General features: G+C 45.2%; 1 protein-coding gene across 8 annotated transcripts in view; it reads right to left on the reverse strand.

The window, feature by feature from the left end:
* Positions 1-22,905, reverse strand: part of VWA5B2 (von Willebrand factor A domain containing 5B2) — a 109,329-nt gene that overhangs the window by 52,155 nt on the left and 34,269 nt on the right. For all 8 annotated transcript variants that reach the window (XM_075340351.1, XM_075340349.1, XM_075340353.1 and 5 more), the window contains 7 exons: positions 19,918-20,111; positions 19,459-19,590; positions 12,568-12,692; positions 11,365-11,538; positions 10,079-10,189; positions 2,807-3,009; positions 3-117 (listed from right to left, as the gene is read on the reverse strand). In XM_075340351.1, the coding sequence (XP_075196466.1) occupies positions 3-117; positions 2,807-3,009; positions 10,079-10,189; positions 11,365-11,538; positions 12,568-12,692; positions 19,459-19,590; positions 19,918-20,111 (1,054 nt within the window). The remainder of the gene's footprint in view (positions 1-2; positions 118-2,806; positions 3,010-10,078; positions 10,190-11,364; positions 11,539-12,567; positions 12,693-19,458; positions 19,591-19,917; positions 20,112-22,905) is intronic.

Here is a 22,905-nt window from a genome sequence, read left to right on the forward strand (position 1 = left end):
ACCTTGGGCTGTAGTCTTTCTCCCTCAGACAGCAGCTCTACAGTTCCCCTGGTTAACTTGGCGGCTCTCTCAAGTATTTTGTGATGCGCATTCGCACCAAGACCAAAAGCAAACACCCTGCAAAGAAGAAACAAGTTACTGTACAGTATATCTGCATTATGTACAAATCATGATAGCAGTCTAGCATGGGACATACACTGAATTCACAGTAGAAAAAAACTGAAGATGCTTTATATATTATATATATATATATATATATATATATATATATATATATATAAAAACAACATTTTTTTTATATACAGTGCCAACATATTCTGCATTAATTGGCAATTTAGAGGACACATGTTCAAACAATTCCCCACTTTACAGAGTAACAATTAAAAAAAGATGAGTGTGGGCCCTGTTCTCAAGAGCTTGCAATGTATAGTGACGTAGGGATAAGTTCATTAGATAAGTTTATGTTGTATTCTGTAGTGCAGGGGTGGGGAACCTCATACAGCCCGCCATGATCTTTTCTGCTGCCCCCAGGCACATTCCTGGGGGTCCACAGTGTCCGAGGTGCCACCGCGATCTTACCGGCTGCTGGCCCTTTAAATCCCCACATGCGCAGCTTGTGCGTACAAATGTGCTCTCCCCGCTGGCCAGTCCCTACATGCTCAGGACTTACTTTGTGGGCGGGTTAAGCGCTCTGCTTTTCCGTCCCACAGCAGCTTCCAGCAGTGTGTGCCCGGCCCTCTGCCCTCTGGAGCTGTGTGCCCGCTCTCTGCCTTCCAGTGCTGTGTGTCCGGCGCTGATGTGTGTCTAGCGCCCGCCCTCTGCTGCTGTGTGCCCCGTCAACTTCTGTGTACCACCCCCCCCCAGAGTTGCGTGCAAGCCTCAGTGCTGTGTGCCCCCCAATGCTATGTATAACCCCAGGTTTGTGACCCCCCTCCAGTGATGTCAGGGCTCCGCAAGTGCTGGGTGCGTGCCCACAGCGTCTCCGGTGAGGTGCGTGCCCACAGCGTCTCCGGTGAGGTGCGTGCCCACAGCGTCTCCGGTGAGGTGCGTGCCCACAGCGTCTCCGGTGAGGTGCGTGCCCACAGCGTCTCCGGTGAGGTGCGTGCCCACAGCGTCTCCGGTGAGGTGCGTGCCCACAGCGTCTCCGGTGAGGTGCGTGCCCACAGCGTCTCCGGTGAGGTGCGTGCCCACAGCGTCTCCGGTGAGGTGCGTGCCCACAGCGTCTCCGGTGAGGTGCGTGCCCACAGCGTCTCCGGTGAGGTGCGTGCCCACAGCGTCTCCGGTGACTTATACATCACATTGGAGATGCTGGGAGCATATACATCACATTGGAGATGCTGGGGGCATATACATGTCCCCAGCCCCTCGTGTGATGCATGTGCCCACAGTGTCTCCTGTGATGTATATACAGTAGTCTCAGTGTCTCTTGTGATACGTGCCTCCGGCGTCTCAAGTGATGTATATATAGCGTCTGTTATATGATGTATATGATTTAGCAATCTTATTATCACAAAGAGTTCATTGTGCTCCAGACCGAGACAAACCTAAAAAAGCAGCTGTGAGAAGAAACATGATTAGTATCACCAAAACATCACAGCCACACCAAAGAGAAGCAGCTCCGGCCACCACAGTAGGGGTGAGTTAATTGTTTGACCAAATATAGAAGGGTTATTTTCACATTTATGATTTTGTGCAGCCCCTGAAGGTTGATAGAAAATTCCAAATGGCTCCCGGCAGTAAAAAGGTTCCCCACCCCTGCTGTAGTGGATGGGTAACCAATGTCAAGACTGGCACATGGTGGATGCATCTGTGCAGCAGCTCTACAGAAATATTACCCTAGATACTGCATACAGGATAGAATAGGGAGGGTTTTTATGAGAAGAAAACTGATTAGTAGTGAGTTGCAATAATCGAGATGAGCATGAATCAGGGCAGCAGTAAGAGTTTTTTCAGTTTCAAAGGTAGGAAAAAGTCAGATTGTGGGTATGTTTTTAAGGTGTTGGGGACATTAGCGAGTAAGTGATTGGATGGAAGGAGTGGAGCAAACATCTGAATCATATATAACTCGAAGAGAGAAAGTATAAAAAGGTCAGATCATTATAATAGTTCCACACATTGAAATGAAAATTTCAGGCTAAGGTAGTCTAGTATAGGGAGAAAACATAAGAAGTTCAGCTTTGGAAAAATTACATTTTAAATAAATGGACAACATGATGTTAAAGACAGCAGAGATAGAATGATTGGTATTTTAAAGTAGTGCAGGGGTGATGTCAGGACAAGATGAGTATAACTGAGTGCCATCATCATGCATAGAGATAATACTGAAAGACAAATCTGCTGATGATTGGTCAAATAGGGGCAGTGTATAAAGAAAAAAAAAGGAAGTGACCTGGGACTGAAGCCTAAATGGAATTAGTCTTGTAAAAATTGCTATTATCCTCCAGATATTGTGTTAATAGCAGGGCAGGTTAATAGCATTTTGAACCTGCCCAGTGCCCATACTGAGAGCCCCACTGCCGGGAGGAAGTGAACTTTGTTCCTCCCAGCAGCGTTCAGTCATTGTGGTGGTGCTGTCACACTTTCAGTCAACAAAGTTGAACGTGGTACTGTAATAGGATATCATATGTTTCTTGCCTTCTAAATATTCCACTATCAACTATTTAAGAATAAAAGTGTTTATGAAACACAAGCACCTCAGCTACAAAGTGGAGACTAAGTAAAGTTACAGAGCGGGGTCGCTGAGTGCTGAGGTGCATACTGCTTAGAACACAATAGTTTCACTGTTCACTTTGCTTTTTGTTCTCACCGAGTACTTCTTGCATGACGTCTTAGAAGCTCAAGAACTCTGCTGGAATTAATAAATCCAGTGTCTGTAATGATAAATAATTGCCGCGGGTATCCACGATGCACTGGATGTGCTAGTAATCGACTTAACACAGATGAGAAATTACTTGACATCCCAAACATTTTGTTGCTTTGGAAAAATTCACATGCCATCTCCAAGGATTCCTACGAAGATAGATAACACGGCTAATATCTATTATTACTATTATTATAAGGAACAAAAAGTAGTGGGGTGTAACTAATAGGACTGAGGCAGTATAGAGTCCACAATTTAAAGGGAATCTGTTACTTGGAACAACCCTCCTATGCAGTCTATATGGGCTAGTAGGTCATGGAAAGCTGAATGATACCTTGATATCTGCGATCTGGTTTCTTATTCCAGAGAAATTCATGTTTTACTTAATATGTAAATGAGCTGTTAAGATCTATGGGCCGGACACAGATCTGCCCGAGAATCTGCCTCCAAGGTGAATTATGAAAGAAGGGAATTTTGTTTACTTACCGTAAATTCCTCTTCTTCTAGCTCCTATTGGGAGACCCAGACAATTGGGTGTATAGCTTCTGCCTCCGGAGGCCACACAAAGTATTACACTTTAAAAAGTGTAACCCCTCCCCTCTGCCTATACACCCTCCCGTGCATCACGGGCTCCTCAGTTTTGGTGCAAAAGCAGGAAGGAGGAAACTTATAAATTGTTCTAAGGTAAATTCAATCCGAAGGATGTTCGGAGAACTGAAAACCATGAACCAAAAGAACAATTCAACATGAACAACATGTGTACACAAAAGAACAACAGCCCAAAGGGAACAGGGGCAGGTGCTGGGTCTCCCAATAGGAGCTAGAAGAAAAGGAATTTACGGTACGTAAACAAAATTCCCTTCTTCTTTGTCGCTCCATTGGGAGACCCAGACAATTGGGACGTCCAAAAGCAGTCCCTGGGTGGGTAAAAGAATACCTCGATAAAAAGAGCCGAAAACGACCCCCTCTTACAGGTGGGCAACCGCCGCCTGAAGGACTCTCCTACCTAGACTGGCGTCTGCCGAAGCATAGGTATGCACCTGATAGTGTTTCGTGAAAGTGTGCAGACTAGACCAGGTAGCTGCCTGACACACCTGCTCTGAAGGAAGTGGAAGCCCAGAAGAACGGTAGGCTTCAAGAATCGGTTCCTTGATCCATCGAGCCAAGGTTGACTTGGAAGCCTGCGAACCCTTACACTGGCCAGCGACAAGGACAAAGAGCGCATCTGAACGGCGCAGGGGCGCCGTGCGAGACACGTAGAGCTGGAGTGCTCTCACTAAATCTAACGAGTGCAAATCCTTTTCACATTGGTGAACTGGATGAGGGCAAAATGAAGGTAAGGAGATATCCTGATTGAGATGAAAAGGGGATACCACCTTAGGGAGAAATTCCGGGACCGGACGTAGAACCACCTTATCCTGGTGAAAAACCAGGAAGGGGGCTTTGCATGACAGCGCTGCCAGCTCCGACACTATACGGAGAGATGTAACTGCCACTAGAAATGCCACCTTCTGCGAAAGACGTGATAAAGAGACCTCCCGCAGCGGCTCGAAAGGTGGTTTCTGAAGAGCCGTTAGCACCCTGTTGAGGTCCCAGGGTTCCAGCGGACGCTTGTAAGGTGGGACTATGTGGCAAACTCCCTGCAAGAACGTGCGGACCTGCGGAAGCCTGGCTAGACGCTTTTGAAAAAATACGGAAAGCGCCGATACTTGTCCATTGAGAGAGCCGAGAGACAAACCCTTGTCCATTCCGGATTGAAGGAATGAAAAAAGTGGGTAAGGCAAAGGGCCAGGGAGTAAAACCCTTATCAGAGCACCAGGATAAGAAAATCCTCCAAGAACTGTGATAGATCTTGGCGGACGTTGGTTTCCTGGCCTGTCTCATAGTGGCAATGACATCTTGAGATAACCCTGAGGACGCTAGGAGCCAGGACTCAATGGCCACACAGTCAGGTTGAGGGTCGCAGAATTCAGATGGAAAAACGGCCCTTGAGACAGCAAGTCTGGGCGGTCTGGGAGCGCCCACGGTTGACCCACCGTGAGATGCCACAGATCCAGGTACCACGACCGCCTCGGCCAATCTGGAGCGACGAGAATGGCGCGACGACAGTCGGACCTGATTCTGCGCAGCACTCTGGGCAGCATCGCCAGAGGAGGAAATACATAGGGCAGTTGAAACTGCGACCAATCCTGAACTAATGCGTCCGCCGCCAGAGCTCTGTGATCTTGAGACCGGGCCATGAATGCCGGGACTTTGTTGTTGTGCCGTGACGCCATGAGATCGACGTCCGGCGTTCCCCAGCGGTGACAGATCTCTCGAAACACGTCTGGGTGAAGAGACCATTCCCCCGCGTCCATGCCCTGTCGGCTGAGAAAATCTGCTTCCCAGTTTTCTACGCCCGGGATGTGAACTGCGGAGATGGTGGAAGCTGTGGCTTCCACCCACTGCAGAATTCGTCGGACTTCCTGGAAGGCTTGACGACTGCGAGTGCCGCCTTGGTGGTTGATGTAAGAGACGGCCGTGGCGTTGTCCGACTGGATCCGGATCTGTCTGCCCTCCAGCCACCGATGAAAGGCCAATAGGGCTAGATACACTGCCCTTATCTCCAGAATATTGATCTGAAGGGATGACTCTATCGGAGTCCAGGTTCCCTGAGCCCTGTGGTGGAGAAAAACCGCCCCCCACCCTGACAGGCTCGCGTCCGTCGTGACCACAGCCCAGGTGGGGGATAGGAAGGATTTCCCCTGCGACAGAGAGTTGGGAAGGAGCCACCACTGAAGTGACGTCTTGGTTGCAAGGGAAAGAGAGACGTTCCTGTCGAGTGAAGTCGACCTCCTGTCCCATTTGCGGAGAATGTCCCACTGGAGTGGCCGCAGATGGAATTGCTCGAAGGGCACTGCCTCCATCGCTGCCACCATCTTCCCCAGGAAGTGCATGAGGCGCCTCAAGGGGTATGACTGACCCCGAAGAAGAGATTGTATCCCTGCCTGCAGGGACAGCTGTTTGTCCAGCGGTAGCTTGACTACCGCTGACTGTGTATGAAACTATATCCCAAGGTACGTCAGTGATTGGGTCGGTGTCAACTTGGATTTTGGGAAGTTGATGATCCATCCGAACTGCTGGAGAGTCGCCAGAGCGACGGAAAGGCTGTTTTGACACGCCAACTGAGAGGGTGCCCTGACCAGAATATCGTCTAAGTAGGGAATCACCGAGTGGCCCTGAGAGTGTAGGACCGCCACAACAGATGCCATGACCTTGGTGAACACCCGTGGGGCTGTCGCCAGGCCGAAAGGCAATGCCACGAACTGAAGGTGTTCGTCCCCGATGGCGAAGCGCAAAAAGCGTTGATGTTCGGGTGCGATCGGCACATGGAGATAAGCATCCTTGATGTCGATCGATGCTAGGAAGTCTCCTTGTGACATCGAAGCGATGACAGAGCGGAGAGATTCCATCCGAAACCGTCTGGTGCTCACAGAAACGAGTCGGGGGACGAGAGCTGAACTCTATCCTGTAACCGTGAGACAGAATGTCTCTCACCCATCGGTCTTGAACATGTGGCCACCAGGCGTCGCAAAAGCGGGAGAGCCTGCCACCGACCGAGGATGCGGTTCGGGGATGCCGAGAGTCATGAGGAGGCCGCCTTGGAAGCAGTGCCTCCTGCGGCCTTTTGGGGGCGTGACTTAGACCGCCACGCATAGGAGTTCCTCTGGCCTTTCTCCGGCCTGCTGGACGAAGAGGATTGGGACTTGGCGGAGGGACGAAAGGACCGAAACCTCGATTGTATTTTCCGTTGTTGAGGTCTCTTAGGTCTGGACTGGGGTAAGGAGGAGTCCTTTCCCTTGGATTCCTTAATAATCTCATCCAATCGTTCGCCAAACAATCGGTCGCCAGAAAACGGCAAACCGGTTAAGAACCTCTTGGAGGCCGAGTCTGCCTTCCATTCGCGCAGCCACATGGCCCTGCGGACTGCCACAGAATTAGCGGATGCCACCGCTGTACGGCTAGCAGAGTCTAGGACTGCGTTCATGGCGTAGGAAGAAAAAGCTGACGCTTGAGAAGTCAGAGACGCAACCTGCGGAGCAGAATTACGTGTGACTGCATTAATCTCAGCCAGACAAGCTGAGATAGCTTTGAGTGCCCACACGGCTGCAAAGGCCGGGGCAAAAGACGCGCCCGTGGCATCATAGATGGATTTCACCAGGAGCTCTATCTGCCTGTCAGTGGCATCCTTTAGCGATGATCCATCTGCAACCGATACCACAGATCTAGCCGCCAATCTAGAGACTGGAGGATCCACCTTGGGACACTGAGCCCAACCCTTAACTACGTCAGAGGGGAAGGGGTAACGTGTGTCAGTAAGGCGCTTAGTAAAGCGCTTGTCCGGAACCGCTCTGGCCTTCTGGACAGCATCTCTGAAGTTAGAGTGATCGAAAAACGCACTCCGTGTACGTTTGGGGAACCGAAACTGGTGTTTCTCCTGCTGAGAAGCCGACTCCTCTACAGGTGGCGGCGGGGGAGAGATATCTAACACCTGGTTGATGGACGAGATAAGATCATTTACTATGGCGTCCCCTTCAGGTGTATCAAGATTGAGGGCAACGTCAGTGTCAGAGCCCTGAGCTGCGACGTCCGCCTTGTCCTCCAGAGAGTCCTCACGCTGGGAACCCGAGCAGCGTGAAGAAGTCGGGGAAGATTCCCAGCGGACCCGCTTAGCCGGTCTGGGACTGTGGTCCGGGCCGGAGTCCTCCACGTGAGACCTAGGGCCCCCCCCTGGGAACGTGCTGCGGCGCGGGCAGAGAGGGGCCTGGGGGTGAAGATCCAACAGGGCCCGGGGCCTGTGTAGGGACCGGTCTGGACTGCAAAGCTTCAAGCAGCTTGGCAGACCATTTGTCCATAGACTGCGCCATGGATTGTGAGAGTGACTCAGAGAGTTTTTCAGCAAAAACTGCAAACTCTGTCCCTGCCGCCTGGACAGGGGGAGCAAGGGATTCCACCTGAGCCGAGGGGCCCACTAGTGACCGAGGCTCCGGTTGCGGAAGCAAAACAGGGGTTGAGCATTGCTCACAGTGAGGGTAGGTGGAACCCGCAGGTAACTTAGCCGCACAAGAGGTACAGGTCGCAAAATAACCCTGTATCTTGGCACCCTTGCTCCTTGTGGACGACATGCTGTTGTCTCCTAGGAGAGTGATCACTGAGGGTATATGGGAAGGGTATACAGCCCGACCGAACAGAAATATATAAATATATATAGTATCTATTCCGGCACCCTAAGGGGACCAGCACCGGGGGACCGGTGTGGCTTACCGACCGCTAAAAAGCGGAGTGTGTGTCCTCCAGATTCCCTGCCTTAGGTCTCCCAGCGTTGCAGAGCTCTTTCCAGGAAATCCTCCACAGGCAGAATGCCAAAGAAATGGCTGCCGGAGCTCTCAGGGGAGAAGTGGAGCCGTGGGCGGCGTTAGAAAAGTGCGGGAATCTGGAGTCCCCACAGTGATCAGTGAGGGGGGGAGGAACATACAGGATGCTCCGGCCCTCACAGCCGACGTCAGGTCGGCAGTCCCGCCCTTATCCCTGATAGACAGGCCCGGGGGCGGGAGTTTTGCTACTAGGCCGCAATTGAAGCCGGGGACTAAATTTAATACCGCGGCCGACAAACAGGCGCGGTCGGCGCGGAAGTCCGCCGGCCGTCACAAATAAGCAGCTGCTGCAGCGTCCGGGATGAAGGCGCTCCATGCACATCCCCCATGGGGGTACAGAGTACCTTAGTGATGCAGGGCCCGGTCCCTGAGGATAAATAAACTCCTGTCCGACAGATTCCCCCAGGGGCTGCGGAGGGAGCACGGTCCCAGTGACTGGATGACCGCTCAGGATCCCACTTCTCCCAGAGCCGCTAAGGGATGGTGAAGGAGACGGCATGAGGCTCCTGCCTTTGTACCCACAATGGGTACCTCAACCTTAACAGCACCGCCGACATAGTGGGGTGAGAAGGGAACATGCCGGGGGCCCCGTGGAGGCCCACTTTTCTTCCAACCGATATAACTAAAATGAGATGATGAGTGGATGTGTGCCTCCTTCCACACAAAGCATAAAACTGAGGAGCCCGTGATGCACGGGAGGGTGTATAGGCAGAGGGGAGGGGTTACACTTTTTAAAGTGTAATACTTTGTGTGGCCTCCGGAGGCAGAAGCTATACACCCAATTGTCTGGGTCTCCCAATGGAGCGACAAAGAAGGGTTCATTTACCAGTATAAGACATATAAAAAAAAAAACATTACATGTCTTACACTGGTAATGCCCCCTTTGAATTAAAATAAGCTCTGGAACCAGGGATTCTCAGAGAAATGGGTCCAGCCCATATATCTTAACAGCTTAATTTACAAATTAAGAAAAATATGGATTTCTCTGGAGTAACACACCGGATTGCAGATATCAAAGTATCTTCTATGACCTATGTGTCAATCTAGATGGCTTAAAAGGGTTGTCCACTACTTTGACATTGATGGCCTATCCTTAGTACTGCACATCCACCTCCCATTCTCATGAATAGGAGGCAGATGTGCAGTACACGGCTGCGGTCACTATCAGAAGACGGAGCAGCGCCAGAGCTGAGCATCTCCGACTGCATGCTGCCGCCACCGGGACCAAGAGCAGATGATCGGTGGAGGTACAGAGTGTAGGACCCCGGTTGATCATACATTGATGACCCATCCTAATGCGAGGCCATCAATGTCAATGTAGTGGACAACCCCTTTAAGAGGGTTAATCCTACTGACAGATTACCTTGGAATAGATACTTCCTACATATAACAACTTAACCATTAAGCTATCATTTTCTACACTTTTATATATGAATTCTTGTTTGTCAGGTGACAATAAGGATAGAAAAAAAATTGTGGTTACTGAAATAAAAGCGGATTTAAAAAAAATAAATAAATAAATAATACAAATGATGGCTACTGCATACTTGCTTTCCCAGTCTTCTCCAACAAAGGATCATACATGACCAATAGCAAAACTGAATTCTAAATTCTACAACATTAAAGAGTGCAATAACTGTAAAATAAATGTAATGTAAAGCAAAACATAAAAGCAAAAGAAAGCAAAGCAGGAAAGTAGCACAGCTAAGTGTGATTGACACTGCAAATTCTCACCAAACTCTCAGCATCCTTTGCAGTCAGCAGTATTGAGTACACAGATTCCCTTGCAGCCCCCCTCACTCACGTTACTGCACTGCCTGCTTGTTGGAAACAAGGCCCTGCTGTCACTTGTGCCACCTGCCACATTCAGCAACGTGCGTGCAGGTAAACTTCTCACAGCCAGTAGAAGAGCATCCTGCAAAACAAGCAAAACTTAGATAGAAATATTAGACGTAGGTGGATTATCTAGACAGCAGCATCATGAACAATAATGGAAACTGGACTATGTATTATAGGATATTGGCATATGAATTTTTTTGTGTAGGTTACATATATCTTTGGAGAAACATTCCCTTAGATCAGTTCTCAGAGGTCTCTCACACAGCCAAATTTGATCTCTTGCTAAGGCTAAATTCACATGTCCTGTAATCATCCATTAGAACAGATCCAGCAGCAATCCGTTGTCAATAAAGTTGTGCAGATACATCTGTTTTTTGCCCGTTTTTAAATAATTTATTTTAGCTGAATCCATTGTGTTAACATTGGAGTTTATGGAAAACTGATCTTCCATTTGAAAGTGATCCAGTAAGCAAAAACAAATCCTTTACAAATAAAAAAAACAAAAAACAAATAAATGGCTAAATAGCAATCCGCTAACTAGTCAGTTTTCCAGAGACTCAAATATTAAAAAAAAAAAAAAAAAAAAAAAAAAAAAAATCCAGCTCAAATCAATTATTTAAAAATGAACAAATTGTGTCTTCACAACTTTTTTGCCAACAGAATGCTGCTGGATCTGTACTAACGGATGATTACTGGACATGTGAACTTAGCCTAAGGAGGGGCATACACCCTAAAACACGTATCTGCAAAGTTTCTTGTTTGGCTTATTATGCAAGACTCAATATTCACTTTTAGGATCGCTACATCCAATAGATGATGCTCGACTTCAAGTTCTCATCCTCTCTGAAGAGGTTGTTTGCATACATATCTTTCAATATTTCTTCAGATGACTTTAAGCATCTATCCAAAGTGGTCAAATGTCATGGCCAGCCTCTGCAATTTACAATAATGAATGCCAAAATGTATTTATTTTAAAGATTCATTTTCTGTAGGCAAATGCACAAAATTATTAAAAGTAAAAAAAAAAAAAAAAAGATACCAAAACGTGTTTGAACTATGGTACCCAATTTATCCAAAACATCAGAGGTAAAGTATAAATCAGGTCAACAATCCTCATAAGACAATATTGTAGAATAAAAAACTAAGTTTTTTCATCATAAATGTTGATGAAAGCTCAATTCTAAATATTACATTATATATTGATGTGAGTAGTACACTTGCTTTAGTGTATATGTGAAGAAATCATCTAACCTGTATATTATGGCACGGCTCTTCCATTAGATGGACAATGAAAAGAACTTCACGGGTAATGGTGGGAAGATCAGAGCTGAGAGAACTGAGAGCAGTGATGTCCGGACAAAAGTTCAGCATCAGTACTGGATTGAGCTGAAGATCTTTATGAAACCTTCTCCGTACAAAGTTCACCTATCATAAAAAGTCAGTTCTTTTATCAATTATGTCAGGTATCAGAAAATAGAAGCTTGTACCTCATCCAATAACACCATCAAACCACTTATTTTTTCTAGTTCCGCCATGTCTTATAAATATTTATGATATATTTTATTCTTTTATTAACTGTTGTTCAAAGTTGGTGTAATGTTTGCCACTGATGATGGAAAGGCGGTGAGCAGAAGACCCTCTGGACCACAGGGGGCCCCCGGGCTTACCCTGTAGTGGGAGGGGTTTGATTAAGTGCCCGCTGTGATGCAGACACCAAGTGCCACTCCCAGGGCAGTGACCAGGACTGTCAGCTGACCCCCAGTGCAGGAGCGGTCACAGGTGAGGACTGGTGGAATGTAATGGCCGGACGAATAGACTCACTAGTATAGGCAGGTGTGAGCAGGGCAGGTGGGGCAGACAATACGGCCAAGCTGGGCAGACAGTGTCTAGTGAAGGTAAATACGACCACAGCCAGGGTACACAAGAAAAGTCTCAAGTCAAGGTAGGTACGACCAACACGGCTGTAGCAGATGACGCAACAGGGGCAGGCCAGTACCAAGGCTACAGGGGGTACCATGACATGAAAAGGTAATTGCACACTGAAACGGGGATGCACAGTGGACAAGGGGACCTGACTAGCTAGTTAGGGAACAGACCACTAACTACTAACCACACTGCTCAGGCACCTCCCCTAGTGCAAGAGTGCCTTAAGTACCCAGTGTCTCTCAGTGATAGGCTAAGAAGCACTTCCAGGAAGTGGTATGCTGGCCCTTTAAGAGAAGGGCAGCTGTGCACGCACGTGCCCTAGGCGCACTCCCGGAGGGCCTGTGCACAGGTCCCGGGAAGAGGAAGCAGGAGAGACCCACATGGAGGACCGTGGGAAAGCCAGGCAGGGCAGTGCGGACCGGCAGCGGCGGTGAGTGAGTCAGTGCCCCTGCAGGAAGGACGACGAACAGTGCAGGTATGTCTGCGCTACAGTAATACATATAGTTATAATTACTTCTTTACAATCACCTGTCTTTCAGGATCACCAGATTTCTTCATTCCCTTAATAAAATCTTTCCTCTCTTTTATGTGCATCTCGTACTGTTGGAAAGTCTTGATTCCCCTCTCAAGACATAGATGGGGGAGGTGTGGTTCTAAAAAACAGAAGTATATTTAAGCTAATTTTTTATTAATTTACTGCGCTGCTTTAAGACGATTTTTTTTTATGAAGCAATCGCTGTATTGCAGGGGAGGACAATTTTTTTTTTTTGCATGGTCATATCACTCCCATGGGGCTTATCACAAGTATATGTCATAAATGTCTTGGGTTTGGATTCCTGGAAGTGTATGGAGTCCCTTCTCTCATAATCAACACTCCAGAAAACCATTCATGCATGTGGCTCTCTGTATTGTAAATTATGCATTTCACAACTCCTATAAAATACAATGAAGAGAGAAGTGTGCATAGGCTGCCAAGTCTAACGCCTATATACAGTTTTGGAGCACCAAGCAGGGGTTGATGCCCCCATTCTCCTGACAAATGGATGACCCAAAGATTGTTACATAGTGCCCCATTAGCCAGTTCTTCCTCCTGAGCGGTGTGCCACTTATATTCTTTTTGACATGGAAACTACATGTGAGCAGCTACACACAGATAAGCTATGTCTAGATATTTAAGGGGTGCACAGCATGGCCATGGTTGTGCAGCCCTGATATTCCTTTTCATAAGTTAAAGCCCCCATTCAGAACTTTTGCCTGCAAGCTCAATTCATTATTAAAAAGCAAACAATTCCAGCTCTAAGTCTCTAGAACTTCTCCGGTGGTTTTGTATAGGCTGAAACTTTGACGTCATGTTGACAGCACTGCAGCTAATCACTTGTCTCAGGGGCTCTGCCGATGTAGACAGCACAAGCAGCTGAGCTCAGAGATTGCCTGCAGTGATATCAAAGTGACATCATTGCAGCTGGCTAACAATAGAGAGCGAGTTAGCACTACAGACATAAGGTAGGACTCAGGAAGGGTGAGTAATGTGCGGACTGGTTTATCACAATGAACTGAGCCGGATGGCAAGAACAGTCATTAAAGACTCAGGCCTCAACTGCCTGCATCAATAGAGAATAATACACACGTTCACTGTGTATCAGATCCTTTATTGACACGAACCTTCAAAATGATAGATCCACCCCATAATAGTCACTGTGTATTGTTATTTTTTTATATTTATATGGTAATGTGCATAACTGAGTGGATCAAGCTGACATCAGATAAATGTGACTCATAGATGAGTCAGGTCATTCCATGCTGAACACCGGCAAGTACCTGCTGGCGAAACATGTACCTACAAAACGTAACCTATATACAGAATATGAAATAACTACTCAAAGTAAGAAATTAAAGAAAGGAGACGATGAAAAAGGTGAATGATGACAAAAGAAATATTTATCTGCAGTATTCTGTAAGTTAATATCAAGCATTTCTCCACACTTACCTAATTGCATATGATGCACTGTATGCTTCTATATACAAAAGTGGTCTAAAGTAAAATGTTCATACATATGATGTACACACAGAACAAACACATTATATATAGATGGATGGATGTGACAGTGTCTGTGATTTAATGGAATCACACAAACTGTTTGCGTTCCTATAGTGGTGTAAAAATAACTAAAAAAAATTGTCGTAGGGCCCCCCCCCATATTGTGATATTAGCGCAGATAAAGCCCACAGCCATGCACGTTATCTTGACTGTGTATCGAAATACGAGGGACCCTATGTGGCTTTTTTAAAAATTATTTAAATAATTAAAAAAAAAAAATCGGAGTGCGGTCCTTTCCCTGTCAATTTTGATACACAGTCATAATAAAGCAGACAGCTGGGGGCTGGTATTCTCAGGCTTGGAAGGCCCATGGTTATTGGGCCCCCAGCCTAAAAATATCAGCCCAAAGCCACCCAGAATTGTTGCATCCATTAGATGCGACAAATTCCTGCACTTTACTTGGCTCATCCCAAGAGCCCTGGTGTGGTGGCAATCGGGGTCATTGACAGCTCACAGCTGACAGTATGTGTAATTCCAACCAATCACAGATGCTGTACCACAGAGTGGGGGCGTAGTGTGACTACAACCAATAACAGATGCTGGGACTGACAGTGGGTGCGGAAGCAGTGAATATATATATGAGAGTTAAATATCGGACCCGGAAGTAGTGTCGGTAAGTATGATGGTCCTGCTTTAGTCCTTATTTTCTTTCTTTTTCCTTTTTTTGGGCTGAACTCAAACACTAACACGGACTTCCTGAAGTCCATGTTCGGGGTCGTGCACAGACACTAGGTATCCGGTACGGACCCCAAACTTTACAGTTCGGGTTCGCCCATCACTTTTCAGGAGCCATAAATCTCTTTTTATTTCTATTTAACTTGTTGACATACCCACATGCCGGCTTACTTTTTGCAGTCAAAGTTGTCATTTTAAAATGACACTATTCACTTTACCATACAGTGTGTATCAAGAAAATGTTAAGAAAAATTGTAAGTGGAATGAAATAAAAAAAAAAAAAGAAAAATTATATATATTTATATATTATATATATACTCTGAATGTTGTAAAAACAAGATTAAAAAAACCCAATGGCACTGTGTTTTAAAAGTGAGGTAACTTGATTCTCCAGGTCAGCCCATGACAGTGATACCTTTAGATTATTTAAAAATTATGTCATGATTTAAAAGTGGGAAAAACAATCTTAACTTTGTAAAAAATATTCTGCTATAGTATACATTCCAGTTATTTATTTTTTATTCTGTAATTTGATTGAGCTGTATTAGGACATTTTTTGTGTGGCTCTTTTGAAGATGTGATCGCATATGATTTTTTTTTTTTTATCCCTTTTTTTAATTTTGGTGGGGGTGAGGGGAAAAAAAAAACCCCGCAATTCCGGTGTTTTTATTATGGATGCTGCTATGCCAAACCTAATTTTGATTTTTATTTTTTTTATCCATTTTAAAAGGGTTGTCAAAACCAGGAGTGGAACAATCTGATTAAAAGTATAATAGAAACACGAGCACCACTTCTGGATTTATTACCCGCTCCTGGTTTTTGCTTACAAATACGGAGGTGGAAAAAACTCACCAAATACTCAACGTGTGCGCACGGCCTAAGCCCTTTGAATTTAGGTGGTTGTCCAGCAAAAAAATAAATAAATATATTTTAGAAATGTGATCTGGTGGAATACATAAAAATATCATGATCAATATAATAGAATGACCTATGGATCCTGTAAAATCACAAGCTGGAATGCCAATAAGAACAGACCCCTACATAATTGTGGTTACATACTTTTGTTATCCTGCTCCAATTATAGTTGTAGTAAAGAAGACAACCTCTAATAAAGCCTTCTTGATCTTTTGAGTTTTCCATGGTCTGCCTATTATTTCAGAAACGGTGGCGTAAGATAGTGAGAATGTATGACACTAAGTGTAGACTGTTTGTTGCCGAAGGATGTTACATCTTTATACATGTGTTCTTACAAAGTACACAGCTGGTCAGTTGAATTAATGCATATCATTCATATAAAATATAACAATGTACTTTCACCTAGATACTGTTGTCAAGAGCAAACATGTATTTATTAAAAGACAACTAAGCTTTTACCTTAAATAAAAAAATAATCATAAAACCAGAAAGTCCAATAATTTTTCCATGGGAGAGATTGTAGCAAGCTACCATATAATTGTGAATGTACCAAATAAAGGTTTAAAGAGAACCAACCATCAGGATTTTCATATATAAAGTAAAGCCAGTACTCTACCAATGCTAGGATGCTGAATGTAAGCATAGCTTTTGTTCTGAGATTGGAGGTTTTCTTTCAGAAATATGTGCAAGTAAATTTACAGAAATGCACTGCGATTTGATTGATAGTGTGCCGCCCCCACGCCAGCAGCTGTGCTGCTCGGATCCGGATCTGCGGTATGGCTCGAGGGACTCTACCGGACCCGGGGGTCACGCGGATACTTCGAATGAAAAGGGGACGTATTTGTACAGGATTTGTTAGAAACCGTCTGTGACGCCACCCACAGTGTGTGGCGAGATATAGCACCACCGCTGCTGTTATGGGGATCCCGGGGGTCAATGGGCTGGCAGCTGGATGTTAACCCCTCTGTGGGCAGGGATGGATGCCCCGGGGCCCAATGTCTCTGTGCAGGGGATGATGATGGCAGGGGCCGGCGCACCCGGTCAGGCCGGGGATGTTACTCACAGTTGAATAAATCACACAAGTCCATTGTTAAACCAAGGCGATGGTGGCCAGCTGCCGCAGACGGGTGTATCTGGTCCCACACCCGGGCCGGTGGTCAATGCCCCTTTCCTCTGCACTTTGTGTTTTTTTTTTGTAGACTTCCGGTGTGTAACGCAGGAGTCCGCTACTGGTCCTTCGGTTGGGAGCCGTGCCCGTCAGACGCTGACCCGTGGGATCTACCGGGCCCTGGCGGATGCCCTATCCCTCTCTGTGGGTGGTTGTCTACTTTTCGGGAGTTAGGTTGGGACAGGACCTAGAATCCTGTCCTCAATTGGTTAATTAGCTAGGCCATCGGTGCGGGTCCTGGCTTCAGGGTCCGAGTACCCCCTTGTGTGCACGGTTTCCGGGTCGGCTCTCCGGTGACGGTACCGGCGGGCTACAACCCTGTCCCGGTCCACCTCAGATCTCCGGCAGCAGTCTTCAGTCTCCTGCTGGCGCTGACCACTGTCTGCCACCTACCCAATGCGTCAGGGCTCCGACCCTGACACCTGTCAGCTTGAACTTCAGGCCTTGACTGCCTGAGCTCAACTCCTCCACTCCACTTTAACTCTGACTAAACTCCAAACTTAACTGTTTTTCCTGCCTCGGGTTCTCTAGACCACTAGGTGGGCGTTTTCTATCCACCTGGTCCCGCCCACTGGTGTGTCTGTCCTTTCTTGAGGGGGTGACTAGTGTGACGACATGGACATCCAATGCCTCTCATGGGTTAAAGTTTCTTAACATTCAGCCAGACGTATTGTTCTTATATGTGCCAAGTCATGTTTGCTTACCTATTGTTTCTCCAGACCCTTCCAGTAATCACTGTATTGTAGTTGTGTATTGCTAATGTAATTACCTTAGTAGTCATTGTCTAGTCTGTGACTTGCAACCTTCATATAGATATCCTCAGTCTTTCTGTAGACATCATTTGGATGAACATTGTCCATGCAGCTTGAGATTCATCCAATGGGAGAGGTGATCTTGTCCAACCAATCGATGAGGACGCAGTGTATCCAAGTGGAAGGCTGTGGCTATAAAAGGGATTTCTTTAAGCCACCAGGTGGTTGTTGATGGATGCTGATGGATCCAGTCTAAGCTCTTTGGAGCTGACTAGAGGATCAGGATATCTTATGGCTTCAATCTAGGGACTCCAGTTCCGGTTGGAGACCATATCCACAGCCTAGGGATTTTGACTCCGGCTGCCAGGATTGTATCATCATACCAGGACTACCTAAGGAGGACACTCAGGTTGGGACAGTTCAGTCACCTGTTACAGACTTTGCAAACCTCAGACAGCTTCCTAAATCTGGCATTATTCCTTTCTCGGTGGGTGCCCGCCAAAAGCGGGGTGCTGCTGGATTGGAATAAATAGCCCTGGAACCTCTGAGGCATGGACATTCTAAATCCCTGGTGAGCCAGCGGAAGGGTGAGACTCTGTTGCCTGTTACATTTGTGTTTTGCTGGTTATGTGCCGTTAATTGTTTTGAGATCCAATAAAGTCTAATTATTGTGATTCTCTCACCATGTGTTGTCTGAGTAGTGTTACGCCCACGGTTAAGGAGGCCGGCGTTCAGTTGGGATGAGCCCTGAGCCACGCTGTCTTTCTAAAGGCGGCAGGTTTTAGCGGACGAGAGCACCCAGTGAGCCCCGTGTCTCCACAACTAGGATTTCAGGTCGGCTGGTTTAACCCTGTGTTGGAGCGGTGTTATGCGGGGGCCTAAAACTGTGTGACTACCTGGTTTTGCCAGGGCGTCACAATAGCAGCTACAGAATATCTAATATGTGGGGCGGGTTTTGTTATCTATTCCCGCCCCTGTCTGCCTCCCTGGCCTTGGTAGATGTTAGACCGTATTTATGAATCCAATTGCAGCATGATGCAACTTTTTTTTCATCCTGAATCTTGATGAGAAAATGGAAAAAAAATAAATGGTTGCTCTACTGTGCCTCATTGACTAACATTGATCCGAGTGCAACGTGAGGTTTTCTTGCATTGCATTTATCCGATGCATATGCTGGTGTGAGCGAGGCCCAAGGCTGGAATCATACTTGCTAGTGACTCGCACGAGGATTATATTGCATTGCCTGGATTGGCAGGCGGCTCTCCTGACAGGAGTGTGCAGCTGCATAGAAATACATTAAACTGACCTGCTCCTGTAATGAGAGCGGGCGGCTAGTCCGGGCAATGCGATGTGATGCGATACTCGTGCGAGTCAGACGCAAGTGTGACTTCAGAAGGTGCCCTTCCAATAAAATAAAATATAAAACCTTGCAGCACTCCCAGCATCCTGCCTTGTCCATGATTTTTGCCTTTTTGGCTTCTTCAGGGGCATGACAGGTTTACACTATGGTCAGCAGCTCTCTAACTTGTAGAAGCAGTTGGATGGGCACATCAACCACATGAATGAACACTCATCCAGTTGTTCAACAGAGCAAGACAGAGACAGGAACAAAAAAAAGTGTATGGAATTTCTCCTGATGACTAGTCCACACTCCAATACATTTGGTTTGGTTTGCATGTGCATTTTTAAAAAATATTTGTTGGTGTAGAGTGGTATTAATAATTATGATTTTAAAAATGAAAATATGTTTCAGTAGAATTGCAACTTCTTGGCTAGTTTTTTATTATCTCTATACTATAATGTTTTCTCACCACTGGGATGTAAGAGAATTTCTAGAGGCCGGTCACAATTGTATTGTTCTGCCAAGCTGATCCACACTGAGGAGGCTGAGACCGCAAAAGGACTTGCATCGGCACGAAGAGCATGAGATGGGCTCTCTATACCTGCAGAATAGTGGAACAGATATTATAGTATATTTTAACATTTCTCAACTCTGCATTACAGTTAAAGCATGGCCCTGTTCACATCTGTGTTGCAGTTTTAATTTCTAATGGAAGCAGCAATAATGTGCCAGAACTGAAGTATGACGGATCCATAGGAACTACATTAATCTAAGTGAGCCCCCATTATAAGCTATACATCTGATTGTTTTGACAGCAAGAATAGCACTTCATGAATAATATTCTTACTGATGAATGAAGTGTGAACATAGCCAGATGCTAGTATATTTATATATTATAATATATAAACTTCTTTTATTTTTAACTTACCTGCTAAAAGACATGGACCCTGGACCTCTAGACGAAAACTGAAGTGATAACGTTGTGGATTGGTGGCCAAGCCAGTGAGAGCAGTGGAAAGTGATTTAGTATTCGTGGAGGTCAGTGTCTGGGGTGGAGAATCTGCTAATAACAGCCACGGACTGGCCCCTGTCCCACTCACACCACCAAAACAACTGGCAGAACTGTAAGACATGGAATAAACAGGCGTGAGCCAACATGAATGATTAATCTAATAGTCATGTGGGTCCTGACGCAAAATAACCACAAACAACAAGCTGAATATTTTTAACACAATGTATTACAGTATTCTGGAAGGTAGCAGAAGCCTTTCAACATCTTGCCAATAAGAAGCACAAGCAAGTATAAATGGTGTGTGCAATTTTATATATGAATTTCATATTTTTATATATATAAAATTATCGGGCGTGGTATTTGGCAAACACTTGAGGTTGCTCTTGGCATGTCTAGATCTTTGTCTATTAGCTTATACTGTACAGTTGATAAGTGTTGGAATAAATCTGAGTGTGTATTGTGAGGCCAAATGCAAGACTTGGCAAGCGCTATGGTACCATTAGAAGAACAGTATTAGACTCGCATAGCTAGGGAATAATAAAATCTGCCTAAACCTTTTCAAGGCCTGGCGATTTTTAGTTTTTGCATTTAAGTTCTTTTTTTCTCCTTTTTTCAAAAGCCACAACGTTTATCTTCTCTGTTGACATAACCGAATAGGGTTTGTCTTCTTTAGCACAATGAGTTTCAGTTTTTAATGACACTATTCATGTTATCATATAATGTACTGAAAAGTATAGAAAAGTTCAAAATAAGGTTTAAAAAAAACAAAAAGAAAAAAACCCAAACCATTTGATACGGTTTGTTTTTAGGCATCTAGTGGGCAGTAAAAATTACCTGAAATAACCTAGGATTCTCCAGATAAGTTTGATTATGAAAGTAACAAATTTATATAAGTTATTCATGCGAAAAAGGAGAAAAGTTCAGGGCACTGCCCCAACACCAAAAAACTTTCAGAACATCCTATACTGGGCCGAAAAAGGTGCACATGCTCTGCGGTGCCATTGATGTGAATAAACATGTGAACATCAGAGCAATAAAAAAGGAAAAAACATCAGGCACTCACCAGTTGCTGCTTGTGCAAGTTTTGTTGTTTTATTCGTGCAGGTTACAAGTGCATGGAGTGGAGGGAAGGGAGTGGACGCTACACACGTCCAAAGACGACGGCGGCCGTTTCGCACCTGTCTGGTGCTTCAGCTGGTCTGAACTGAGCTGACATCACATCCATTATATCCACATAATACAGGTGGTTGATGTCAGCAGTGATTAAAACAAGTTTAAAATCAAACTGCAGTATTACTACTGAATGGAGTGCAAAATAAGCATGTACAAACATATAAAGACATACAATAATTTTACATATAACTGGAATCTAGAAAAATTATCCCAAGAATACGCTCAACTCATTTTTATCATTTAGTCCTAATGGACCCAAAGCATTAAACTTCATAATATATTCTGCCTCCTTTCTGAGCAGAAGTTTGTGCGTATCCCCACCTCTGGCTGGAGTTTTAACTAGATCAATGCCTATAAATGACAATACATTGGGGTCAGAATTATGGACTTCTTTTATATGATTGATTAATCTTGTAGCGCCTATTCCGCTAGAGATGGAATTTCTATGCTCTCTAAATCTTATAAACAAATTTCGAATAGTTTTGCCAATATAAAAAAATTGACAAGGGCAGAATATTACATACACCACCATTTTGGACCTGCAGGTAATCAGACTTTTGACATAATGTGAATGGCCACCTATTTTAAATGTTCTGCCAACTATATGAAATTGGCAAAAAGAGCAATTGCCGCATCTAAAATTACCTGTAGGGCCAGCATGGTGTAGCCAGGTCATAGGCGGTAAATAGCGTTTTTTAATCAGAATATCTCCAATATTCCTGCACCTCCTGTGTGTCACTAGGGGCTTGTTAATGGCCATGTCTCTCAGCTCATCAATCCCTTCGATTATATACCAATTTTTATTTATCACTGATTTTATTGTTCGGTCCATAGGTCCGAATTTAAAATTAAACACAAAACGATCTAGTTGTTTTTTGGGGGGGAGATTGTTACAATTCCTGACAAGAGATCTTTTTTCAAGCTCTATTTTCTCCTCTGCTTGGGCCTGCATGGAGTTAATTAAATTCAGGGGATAACCCCTTTCCAAAAAGCGTTGTTTTAGATCTTTTGTCTGAACTTGCAAAGCATCTGTATTATTGGTGATCCTATTCAGCCTTAAAAACTGGCTGAAAGGAACCGATTTCAGTACATGCTCAGGATGGGCACTTTTATAATGCAATAGTGTGTTCACTGTAGTCGGTTTCCTGTAGAGCTCCCTTGAAATTAACCCTTCATGGGCTGTTAATTTAACATCAAGGAACTCAATACATTTATCTCCGAAAAAATGTGTGAACAGCATATTGCAATTATTTTCCGAATTTAAATACGCTACAAAGGAATTAAACTGTTCCCTATCTCCATCCCAAATTATCAGGACATCGTCCACAAATCGCATGTACTTTTTTATATGTTTGATATATGGATTGATGGGACTGTAAATTAAACGATCTTCAAGGTGCGCCAGAAACAAATTCGCAAAAGTACACGCCACCGGAGTCCCCATTGCTACTCCACTATTTTGTTGGTACCAAGTGTGCCCAAATTTGAAAGTGTTATGTTTTAAGACCAAATTCAAAGCCTCTTCAATAAAATTAATTAAATGGGCATCTTCACCAAGCTCTCTCAACATATCTGTAATGCTGTCTATTCCAAGGTTCTGTGGAATCCTTGTGAATAGGCTTTCCACATCTAAGGAAGCCCAATTAAATGTTTCTTGCCACTCGAATTGTTCAAGCTGCTCAATCAAATCCCTTGTATCCCTTACAAAAGATGGAATTGTTTTTAGTAATG

The sequence above is a fragment of the Anomaloglossus baeobatrachus genome, chromosome 3 (genome assembly GCF_048569485.1).
Source record: "Anomaloglossus baeobatrachus isolate aAnoBae1 chromosome 3, aAnoBae1.hap1, whole genome shotgun sequence".
In the NCBI taxonomy this organism is placed as follows: Eukaryota; Metazoa; Chordata; class Amphibia; order Anura; family Aromobatidae; genus Anomaloglossus; species Anomaloglossus baeobatrachus.